General features: G+C 40.6%; 1 protein-coding gene across 5 annotated transcripts in view; it reads right to left on the bottom strand.

The window, feature by feature from the left end:
- The window catches only part of RFX4 (regulatory factor X4), a 178,533-nt gene that overhangs the window by 28,945 nt on the left and 137,365 nt on the right, over window positions 1-12,223 (bottom strand). For all 5 annotated transcript variants that reach the window (XM_032285761.1, XM_032285754.1, XM_032285765.1 and 2 more), the window contains 3 exons: window positions 9,742-9,836; window positions 8,906-9,023; window positions 625-744 (listed from right to left, as the gene is read on the bottom strand). In XM_032285761.1, the coding sequence (XP_032141652.1) occupies window positions 625-744; window positions 8,906-9,023; window positions 9,742-9,836 (333 nt within the window). The remainder of the gene's footprint in view (window positions 1-624; window positions 745-8,905; window positions 9,024-9,741; window positions 9,837-12,223) is intronic.

The following is a 12,223-nucleotide window of genomic DNA, read 5'->3' as shown; positions in this document are numbered from 1 at the left end:
AAGTGTAAAGGCAAGTTGTCTTTAAGGGACTTTAAAAAGTAAAATATTCTTCTAATCTGTGTTATGTCATTCTCTTGCTTAAAACTCTTCAGTGATTTCCCATCACCATCATGGCACTCAAGGCAATTTGCATATACACACATGCCTTATTTTATTTATTCATTTATTTATTTAGAGATGGAGTCTTGCTCTGTCGCCCAGGCTAGAGTGCAGTGGCACAATCTCAGCTTACTGCAACCTCCACTTCCTGGGTTCAAGCGATTCTCATGCCTCAGCCTCCTGAGCAGCAGGGACTTCAGGTGTATACCACCATGCCCAGCTAATTTTTTATATTTTCAGTGGGGACAGGGTTTTGCCGTGTTGACCAGGCTGGTCTCAAACTCTGGCCTCAAGTGATCCACCTGCCTTGGCCTCCCAAAGTGCTGGGATTGCAGGTATGAGCCACCATATCCAGCCCACATCCTTTCAAGAGGAAAAATACACAATTGGTTTGATACCACTTGACCTGTTCACCATAATTAAATTGTTTGAGATACAGAGTTAAACATAAAGCACAGAAGTAAGGATACAAATAAAATTACCAAGATTACAAGTGGTGCAATTCCCAGGAAAATGCTGGCTTACCAGTGCTTCCTTCACCCTTCATGGCTCGCATGAGCTCATTGGCCCGCTCCTGACAGTGCAGAGATTCTAACAGATAGAGCACGTAGTCATCAAACATTAAGTGAATTAGATGAAAAGACCCTGGTGAAAAAAAGGATCAAACAGAAAGTAAGTCATGCTATGTCATGTATGTTGCCTCTGTCTAGTCAACTGCACAAGTTACACAGTGTTCTAAATGGTCTGCTCAAGAGTCTCATTTTCCACCCAGTTATGATCTCCTCATGGTCAGAGGTTGCATTTCTTGGCTGCATCCTCAGCTTAGCCTAGTGCTTGGCATAAGATAGGTGTCATTAACACTTTGTGGCAAGTGAATCTTTTCTTTATTGAAGTTATATTAGTATGACACCACCAAAAATGGCACCCACTGAGCCATCTCTGAGCTCTCACGTACCCACTGGCTTCCTCCTCATGTGAGGACCTCTCTGTTAAGCATTTATTAACATTGTGTTTTTCATTTTTATCTCTTCCACCAGCATGTTATTCCCCCAATTGGACTTTAAGTATGTCCATGGCAGAGACTTTGCCTTCTAGCTCATTGCTGTCTACCAATGTACCTGACATAATTCTAGACACAAAATTTAAAATTTAAATCTGCAACAAGTTATTTATTTATTTTCCTAAATGTTTGCAAGACATCATTTAGCACATGGTTCTTATAAAAGGTAATACATTGAAAAGAGTTGGTCAAAAAGTGCCAGTCTTCAGGAAAATAAAAAGGAGATACAGAAAGACTGATAAGAGAGACAGAGAGACATCAAAGACATGAGGAGAGAGGCAGTTATAGCAAACATCCCACTTTATTTCTTTCCTTAGCATTTCTCGCCATCTAAGTTAAATATGATATCCTTTATTTAACTTAATTGTTATTGCATGCCTCCTCCACTAGATTGTAAGTCTTGCAGGGATTTTTCTGTCTTGACCAATGCCCTATACCCAGTGACTGCAACAGTGCCAGGCACGCAACAGAGACTCAATGGATGTGTGTTAGATGAATGAATCAAATAAGCATGCATTGACTACTTCCTTATGCACCGTGCTAAGTAAGCTCTTTTAGCTTCTCAACAACACTGCAAAGCAGGTATTATTTTCAGTTAGTACATGAGGAAATAAAGGCTCAGAGGGTTTGAATAATTTGCTTAAAGTCACAGAGCTAGGGAGCAGCAGAGCCTGTTATGAAAAAAGGCATTAGGTAGAGACAAAAGGAAATTTTATTTTGATATTGTTATATGGTAACATAGTTGATTGCATTTGGTAGAATCAAAGTATTTCTTTTTTCTTATGAAGAATATCCATCAAAGAAAAATACAGAGAATTCTAAAATGAACACCAATGTAGTCACCACCAATTTTTGTTAGAATTATTTCTAGGTACCTTTTAGTTTCTATTGCTATTATGAATTATGTGTGTGTGTGTGTGTGTGTGTGTGTGTGTGTGTGTGTGCGCGCGCGCACGCATCCTTTAAATTATATTTTCTGCTGGGCACGGTGATTCATGCCTATAATCCCAGAACTTTGGGAGGCTGAGGCGAGTGGATCACGACATCAAGAGATCAAGACCATCCTGGCTAACATGGTGAAACCCCGTCTCTACTAAAAATAAAATAATTAGGCCGGGCGCGGTGGCTCACGCCTGTAATCCCAGTACTTTGGGAGGCCGAGGCGGGTGGATCACGAGGTCAAGAGATCGAGACCATCCTGGTCAACATGGTGAAACCCCGTCTCTACTAAAAATACAAAAAATCAGCTGGGCATGGTGGCACATGCCTGTAATCCCAGCTACTCAGGAGGCTGAGGCAGGAGAATTGCCTGAACCCAGGACGCGGAGGTTGCGGTGAGCCGAGATCGCGCCATTGCACTCCAGCCTGGGTAACAAGAGTGAAACTCCGTCTCAAAAAAAAAAAAAATTAAAATAAAATAAAATAAAATAATTAGCCTGTAGTCTCAGCTACTTGGGAGGCTGAGGCAGGAGAATTGCTTGAACCCAGGAATAGGAGGTCGCAGTGAGCCAAGATCACGCACTGCACTCCAGCCTGGTGATAGAGCAAGACTCTGTCTCAAAAAAAAAAAAAAAAAATCTATTTTCAAGTTAGTGAAATTAAGAATGCTGTTGAATTTATAAAAACTGAATTAAGTAACTTGACTGAATTCTTATTTGTTCCATTAGTTCGTGGATTCTCTTTTGCCAGCAATCATGATGTCTATAAATAAAGACAATTTTGTATTTTCCTTTCCAATTCTACTATTTCATTTTCTTTTAATGCATTGGCTAGAACCTCTAGTCCATATTTATTAGACATCATATTAGAAGGCATTTCTGTCTTTTCATGAAAGAAATGGGAAATTTTCTAAAATTTTGCCATTCAGTGTGATGTTTGCCGCAGACTTCTAGATGCCCTTTAAGATATTAAGTAAATTTGCTTCTACTCCTAGTTTTCTAAAAGGTTTTTTTAAAACCTTACTTCAGAGCTGAAATGTATCAAGTTCTTTTTTCCTCTGTATCTATAATGATGATTATTATTCTTTTTATTAATATAGTATGTTAATTAGTAATTTTTCTGACTAGGATTTTTGGCATAGTCTGATTTAAAAAATTTTGCCACTAAATTTGATGGGCTGGTGTTTTATTTAGAATCTTTTGTAACCTATGAGGAAATGTGTTTAGGCCTGGTGTGGTGACTCACGCCTGTAATCCCAGCACTTTAGGAGGCTGAGACGGGTGGGTCACTTGAGTTCAGGAGTTCCTGACCAGCCTGGCCAACATGGTAAAACCCCATCTCTACTAAAAATACAAAAATTAGCTGGGCGTGTTGGTGCACGCTTGTAAGCCCAGCTACTTGGGAGGCTGAGGCATGATAATCCCTTCAGCCCCGGAGGCAGAGGTTGCAGTGAGCTGACGTCGCACCACTGTGCTCCAACCCGGATAACAGAGTGAGACTCTGTCTCAAAAAAAAAAAAAAAAAAAAGTGGTTGAGTCATAATTTTCTTTTCCTCTGCTTTTCTTGCCAGGTTTTGAAACTGAAATTATGTTAGCTTTGTAAAATTATTTGTATACATTTCCTTATTTTGGGGGATGGAGACAGGTCAAACCATTTTATTGAAGGGAATGAGGTGGGCAGAGCAGCACTGAGGACAATGAGATCTGACATCCTAGGCTGGGTCAGGATTTCCTAAGCTTTGCAGTCACTGAAAACAGATTTTCTTCTTTTATTCTCTGAAATACTGATTTTCATGTTTATTTTCATTAACTAAAGATTTTATGTTTTTTATAAGTTTAGTTAAACTTGCCTATAAAAACGTTTGTGCCTGATGTTTTTTGAAGGAAGAGACTTTCTCATTTATTGTGATTATCATTTGGTCTTTATTTCTACCATCCTATTTTGTTGTGTTTTCATTTACCATCCATTTTCTATGCTTCCTTTATCTTCTCAATTCTTTTCCATTTAATATTTTATCTCTTAAGTTTTTCATATTCTTCCATTTTCCTCCATAAATCATGATTGTATTATTTTACTAATGATACTTTAATTTATTAACATATATGCTAAACATTTATTAAATCCAAACTATAAACTTTTCCAGCAAAGTCTAAAGGCACTTATTATTCCTAAAAAAGACCTTAGCATGCTTTAACTATTCCTTAAAGAGTCTCTTATTACCCTGTTATATATTTTTACCCAGAACTTATTTTTAACCTTTTAAAACACATATACAAATTAGTGTTTAGTTTTTAAATTACATTCAATAGTTAATTAAATATGTATACGTATTTTTAAATTTCTCTCATCTTAAAATAGGGCCCCTAAATTCTTTGACATGCCCTCCATTAACAATTGGGGTCTGTGCACCTCCTTGAGTCATGGTAGGCTTGGGACTGCCTTTGACCAATAGAGTATGAGGGAAGTTACACTGTATCTAAGACTGGATCATAGAAGTAAAGTGACTTCACATTTGGGGCACTTACATGTGGAACCCCAAGCTGCCACATGATCCTTACCTGCAAAATCCATAAACATAATAAAATGGTTGTCTTAAAGCCATTATGCCTGAGAAATTTATTACACAGCAATGATAACTGGAACATTGTTGTTTCTTGTATTCCAGACCTTAGCTATGGCTTTACTTTTCTTTCTTGCCAAAACGCATCCTTTTTTGTTGCTGTTGTTGAGAGAGAATCTTGCTCTGTTGCCCAGGCTGGAGTGCAGTGACACGATCTTGGCTCACAGCAACCTCTGCCGCCAAGGTTCAAGCAATTCTCCTGCCTCAGCCTCCTGAGTAGCTGGGATTATAGGCACCCACCACCACACCTGGCTAATTTTTGTATTTTTCGTAGAGATGGGGTTTTGCCACATTGACCAGGCTGCTCTTGAACTTCTGACCTCAGGTAATCCACCCACCTAGGCCTTCCAAAGTGCTAGAATTACAGGTGTGAGTCCCTGTGCCAGGCCAAAATGCATCATTTAATAGTTTTTTGTTGTTATTGTTTAAAGTGAAGATCTGGTTGTACCAAATTCTGTCTTTGTATAACCAATTGTCTTTATTTTGCCTTCACTCTTGAATAACAGTTGACAGTTCTTTGTTTTCAACATTTAAAATATATTACTCCATTGTCTTCTGGCGTCTCTTACTATTCATGACAGTCTAATAATCTATTTTTTCTCATAGCTTTGAATTTTTAAATCTTAATTTATGAATTTAAAAAATATTAATATCATCAATGTGAATTAAATAAAATTTTCTAGCTCTTTTATGGCATGCATCTCAGCCCAGAGCATTTTCCTTAATTGTGATAATAGAAAAGGAATGGGCTTTGAAGTCAGGTAGATTTGATTTTGAAACAGAATTCTGATATTTGCTGCATTGATCTTGTGCAAGGGAATTCTCCAAGCTCCCTTTTCACCTCTTTAGAAAACTATCTATTATTACCTACATTGCGGAGTTAATGCAAGAATTCAATGATAATATATACTTCCAAAATATTTGTTATAATAGTCATCATTATCTTGTCTTTGCTTCATTCTTATCTCTAATCTTAGGCAAATCCTTCACATTCTACCTCAGCTTTCTCGTCTGTCATATTGAGGGCAGTAATTCAGACCTGGCAGGGCTGCGTGAGAAGCAACTGAGAAAATGTAATGTCTAAAGCATATTCTGCCCTCAATAAATGTTGCTGTGTTGTTATTATTCATTTTCTTTTATCTAAAGAAAGGTAAATGAGGTGGCAGCAGTAGCATGGCAGAAAACTCGATTGCAGGTTGAATTCAATCTGCCACTGTTCTGAGTCTATACACAAGTCCTCCCCTCTCTGGGTTTTTACTTCCACTCCTGACTACAGCGAAAGCAATTCCTGTCTCCTAGTGCTTGGTGGGGGCCTGAATGACATTGCGAACATTAAGATCCTGCAATTTAGCAGATTCTGCCTGATAAAAGAGCCAGGCCAGGCCATCTAAGCATAGAGAAGCCATTAGGAAGGCTTGGTCATGGCCACTTGTTCTGGGAGCCGCTCCCTGACAGACACTCATGTGGCTTTCCTGGCCCTGTCCAAGTGAGCTTTGATGCTAGGTCAGACAACAGGCATGTAAAAAAATGAAAGTGTGGAAATATTGTGCAATCGTGCCTCTCAGCTGTCACACCCAGGCTGCTTTTTAAACTGACATGCTGGATTACTTCCGGGAACTATTATTACCTTCCAGAGGTTCATAACAGTGAAACAAGCAGGCATTTGGTGAAAACCCAGAATGAAAGGGTAAAGGTGCTAGCACCAACTTGTGATCCAGGTACCCTAGGAACTGAAATCACATCAGTCGATGGTGTTTTTTAAAAACAGAAATTTTGGTTCATTTAGCTCCATTAGGACTAAAAGTTTACGTGATAGCCTACCTTTGCTAACTAATTTTGCTAGAAACACTGCTTGCAGCAGAGAAAGAAAGTCTGCCTACTTTAGTTCACAGCATAGGTTCTTTCAGTGAAAAAGAATTAAGAAGAAGAGAATGAAAAGGAATTAAGGAGAAGAAAGGAGTCAACTACCTTTAAAAGAGGCTGTTCTGGGAAGAGGTGACAGAGTCCCCTACGGGATCATTGTGATATTCCACACGATCATTGTAATGATCAGCCTGCTACGCTGACACACAAACCCTGTACCCATTCACAGTGACAAGGACCGTGTGGGAGTTGTAAGATATATAGAGCTGGCCCCTGTGGCTGGGGGAAGGGGCCAGGGAACAGAGGGCTCTTTTTCCTAATTAGCTGTTTTCATACAGGGAACACATGACCCAAACACAACCACCAACTGCGTCTTTGACATATACAGGCAGAAAGGGGGAGCTGGGCTTTTGTCTGCCGCAAGTTCTTTCAACTTGCCTGTCACCCCAAGCTGCAAAACTCAACAATGAGTCAGATGAGCTGGGCCATTCCAGATAGTTTGCTAAATGGACTTGGAGACAGGTATTATTTCAACCCACTCAGGGTTGAAAAATACTGTAAAACATTAATATCTCATTTTCCCCTTTTCTAAGTGATTTGTGATCATCTTCTTTTGCCACTTGCCTGAGTTTCCAGTATATCTATCCCAAAATAGTGTGTGGTTCAAAAAGAAACACATTTCAAGGAACATATTTCTTAGTAAAGAATTCAACCCATTCATAAAGCCTAATCATTCTCCTGCTCAAACTTTTTTTTACACTGACTGTTAACTTGGTAAGCACAGATGAATTTCAAAGAATATTGCAAAGGGAATTACTTCCCCTGCCTAATGAAAGCACCTGCTAGCACATGTGGTCAGTTTAAAAATCAGCAAATTGAAGAATAGAGGATAAAGCATGGAGAGGATGCCCACTGTGTGGATGTGGATATGTGTGTTTGTGTGTGATATTATTGATTTTCTGACTTGGAAGTAATGAAAAAAATCTCAAATATTTTCCAACAGTTCACTTAAGGGAAAACAGTTCTGCATGAATGATTTTTCCAGAGCTAGAGGTAACATGTGCTAACACTAACTGTGCTAAACTGGAAGTCATCAAAATGCCATGCCTGATGGCACTGCCCAGGTAGCAGTCACCAGAGAATTTCCATATACAGCTCAAAGATAATTTCCATCTATAGCCAAGGATTCAGAGAACCTTCCAATGCTGAGATTAAAGAAATTCACAACAAAACACTTCTCCAAGTGGGTAAACACAGTCTTTCCTGGACAGGGCTGTTTAGAAAAAATAGTGCCTTCTTTGTTTTCCCACATATTTACTTCGTTGTATAGCACAACTGGAAAATGGTGACAAGACCATAAAAAGCTAGATGGAAAAGTGTCAAATTAAACCCACAGCAAAACCCAGAGCTGATTGGCTTAATTGGAGATAATGAGAAACAAAACCACAACCCTTACTTGCAAAGTAAAATAGAGAACTGAAGCAATTACCCAGAAAATTTACCAATGGCCCTTTGCCGAAATGCCCAGAAAACTGAAACCAAAATGTTTTGGGATTTCAAATGTCTAGATAATGCCTAAAAGTCCCGTCTCACTTGCCAGTGATGATCTGGACTCAGAACATATTCCTTTCTTTCTGGTGAAAAGTAGAAAACTGTCCGAAAATGTAGTGTAACATTCACCACAATTCAGTGATCAGGTTGCTGCCCACAGAGACTACTATCAATCCCTCTGGGCAGAGATTTCAAGCCCTGTTATACTAGAAAGCAGTAGATGAAGACGAGGTGGGGACGTCTCCTGGAGGTGATGAAGACTTACAGGGTCAGTGAAACAAAGGGGAAAGTGAATGCAAATGCCCTCTTTTAGGAATTAGACTAGAGTACATTTTTAAAGAAAACTTAAGGTCATCTACCCAGAGCTAGAGTATGATCAATCAAGCCATTTGCAAGTGTTCAAACTCAGAGGCTTCTTCACGTGCCCAGTCTGGAAGTCCACAAATACGGGATTCTACAAATTCGTGCTGTGGAAGCAGCAATCACTGGGGGACACCTAGGAAAGGGGAGCACAGCCACTGCAATTTTTTCTTCTTTAAGCTCAGATAGTACTATCTGTGGGCAAAACCACTCATGGTTCTGATTGATATTTTACTTTTGGCATATATGCCATCTCTCTCCCTGAAAGTCCTAACAATGTCGTGTCTCCCCAGAACAGATGTGTTTCAGGGTAGTGACCTTACAGAGACAGCAAGTTAGACTGTGGTAGATTTGATGACCAGAGCCCAGAGAAAAAAGTATTTGGAGATGGGGAGGGCTGGTGGGGGCCTTACCGAAGCTGGGGGCACTATGCAAGGTCATGTCCCGGATCACCCTCGTGCCAAAACAGGACCACATCAAGAGGAACTGCTGGGCCACTTTCTTCAAGGACCCTTGTCTCTTGGCAGCCACCTACAAGAAAGTGAATGGCTTTAATAGTGGTTGACTTGACCTTTCATTTGTTACTGTCTCTTTGAAAAATGAGGCTGGTTGCAGTGGCTCATGCCTGTAATCCCAGCACTTTGGGAAGCCAAGGTGGGTGGATGATCATTTGAACCTAGGAGTTTGAAGCAAGCCTGGGCAACATGGCAAAACCCCATCCCTACAAAAAAAAACCAGAAAAACAAAAATTAGCTGGGGATGGTGAAACACCCCTGCATTCCCAGCTACTCAGAAGGTGGAGGTGGGAGGATCACATGAGCCTGGGGAGGTCAAGGCTGCAGTGAGCTGTGATCTCACCACCGCACTCCAGCCTGGGCAACAGAGTGAAGCCCTGTCTCAAAAATAAATAAATAAATAAAAAGAGAAAAATGACAGGAAGGCTTATGAGTCTTCAAAGTCAATGCTATGGAGCAATGGTTTTTGTTTTGTTTGTAGCAGCAAAAATACTTTAAAAAATGAAATCTTATGCCAAGACTCAGTGTATACAGCAGATAAAAGAGATGCTGACCTGATTGAATCAGAGATAAAAGACTCAAGAGTCCTGCCTCCTGCTACCTCTACCTCCTGGGGCCTCTCCTCAAAACCCTGTTCAGATAGCTCACCACAGGGCTTTGTCTTAGCCAAGTTCACAGGGGGCAGTGCTGGACTGCAGGACCCAAGCCTGCCCCCTCAGCGTCGGTTTACCAACCTTCACAACACAGCGGTCAACCATGGTATCCAGCCACTCAATGTAGGACTCAATGGGAGACTGCTCTTCCAAGAGGTGGTCAAACTCCTGATACACTGTCAAATAAAGGAGAGCCCCACACACATCACTCATTTGTATTTAACAAGAGCTATGTCTTAAAAGAAAGAGGAACAAAATTTTGAATAAAGTAAAACTTTAAATAAACACAACTCCCAGGTCTTAGCAGAGCATTCAAGACTTTATAAAACATGCCCCAACTTACCTTTCCAAGATCATCTTCCATGCCTGTGAACATGTTAAACTGTGGCTACCTCATATTACTTGCCATTCCCCCAACAAGCCCTGCTTTTTTCATAACCTTAGTCCTTTTTTTTCAGGCTGTTCCCACTACTTGGTTCCTCATGGCCCAGCTGAAACCCCTGGTATGAAATCCCTTTAACCTTCATGCCCCTTGCCAGCAGAACTGATCACCCCTCCTCTACACTCACATAGCACTTTATTATTGGTTTTCTACCTTGATTATATGACTAACGGCACTGTGGTATAGTTCAGTGTGCATGTGTGTCTCCCTGCTAGTTCTTTGTCTGATATCTTTATTAGCTGGTGCATTATCTGTGACCTAGTTGTTACCCAACAAATTCTTGCTTGACTTAATGGGCGAGGCGTTGCTACTCTCTTGCTCTCTGCCCAGGGTAGGGCACATTTGATAATTCAAATGTTTCTGGACCACAACTATATCAGGCAAGTCACTTGAGAAGCCTCTCTGTGTGATGTGTAGTTGGTGTTTAATAGATATTTGCTGAGTAAGTGAAACAATCTCTCAGCCCCTCAGTTTCCTCATTAGAGAGATAATCTTACCACTTTACAACCTGTCTTCACCTTAAGTCAGATAACTTAATCTGGAAGTGTTTTTTAATCAATAAAGTACTCTAGAAAATGGAAACATGGCTCTGGTGATGCCTAGTTTGAAACATCTCTTTTTGTCACGTTTTTGTGTTTCTGTATGCAGAGATGAATAAATCAAACCACAATTCAAGATCATACGTTTCTTTCATTTTCATTTGAGCAGTTTGTGTTCTCTCATTTTAAAGGACTGGCCCTTTTGCTCTATTTTACTTAGTTGGTGCTTGCTACAAGAAGTAAGATTCTGAGACCAGAAGGTTATAACACTAGAAGGAGAATGGGCTTTAAAAGTCAATTTTGTTGATCTGTCTCATTTTATAGATGAAGAGCTGTCTTAATGAGATTAAACAACCCACTAAAAGTCAGAGGGTAAATTAGTGACAGAGCTCAGGCTGAAACCCAGGTCTCTGGATTTCTCTTTGGTGTTTTCAGTCTCCATAATGCTATCTGTATATCAGAGCTATAGTGCTTTAATTCACGATGATAGTATTGATGGTAGTGTGATAAAAAATGCTAAGAGCTAACATTATTGAGTGCTTGCCATGTACCAGGCACCCTTCTAAATGCCTCCCATGGATGCCTTAAGACAACCCCTGAAATGTGAATATCATAAGGGCAGGACTGTGTCATGTTCACTGTTTGACTTCAGTGGCTAGAGCAGCGCCTGGTACAGAGTAGATGCTCAAATGTTTGTTGATTGAATGGATGAAAAACCCAATGAGGTAGGTACTATTATTATCCCCCATTCTACAAGGGAAGAAACAGAGGCAAACAAAGATGAGTAACTTTCCAAAGGTTGTTCTTTCACAACTAGTGAATACCAGAGGCAAGACTCAAACACAACCTGACTCAAATGCTGGCCTCCTAACCACTTCACTATGCTAGCACTGGACTGTGTACCAAGCATGTGGCACACATTGTCTCGTTTAATCCCTTCACATGAGTCCCGTTTTACAGAAATGGAAACCAACGTCACAGTGCGCTGGAGCCAAGGTTTGAATCAAGGTCTTTTGGGCATCCCAGCCCCATGCTATGTAAGACTGTGGTTTGTTGAGCATCCCAGCCTCATGCTGTGTCAGAGCTGTGTAAGAGCAAGGTTTGAACTAAGGTCTGTTGGGTATCCCAGCCCCAGGGATCCCAGCCAACAGACCTTGGACATGCGGCTGGGATGCCCAACAGACCTTAGGCAGTTACAATTATAACTCATTCTAATCAGCTTGCATGATTAGTGTACTAATGTGCACTTTTAAAATCTAATGTAAGCTGAGCATTGCCAGCCGAGATCTACATCACAGAGGTAATGGTAACCTCCTAAGCAAGAGTTTGCAGATTTTTTAGCTGGCTATGAGGAAAGAAGAGCATTGTACACAGTTGTCCCAACCCTGCTCAAGCTGACCTTTGGTCCAACTCCCTGTATGTTCAGGGACTTCCCAGCTGTCTGGTTGGGAGGTACAGGGTTGACACCCATGTGCTGGACCACCTTGAGGCTTGGTACCCTACCTCAACTGCCCCTGCACAGCTCTGCCTTACATGGCATTGTTCTCTTTGATAAGATGCAACACATCTGTAAGCACATGTT

Source organism: Sapajus apella, unplaced genomic scaffold, assembly GCF_009761245.1.
Source record: "Sapajus apella isolate SASKATOON/1434 unplaced genomic scaffold, GSC_monkey_1.0 scaffold2, whole genome shotgun sequence".
NCBI lineage: Eukaryota > Metazoa > Chordata > Mammalia > Primates > Cebidae > Sapajus > Sapajus apella.
This window is presented reverse-complemented; position numbering and strand designations above follow the sequence as displayed.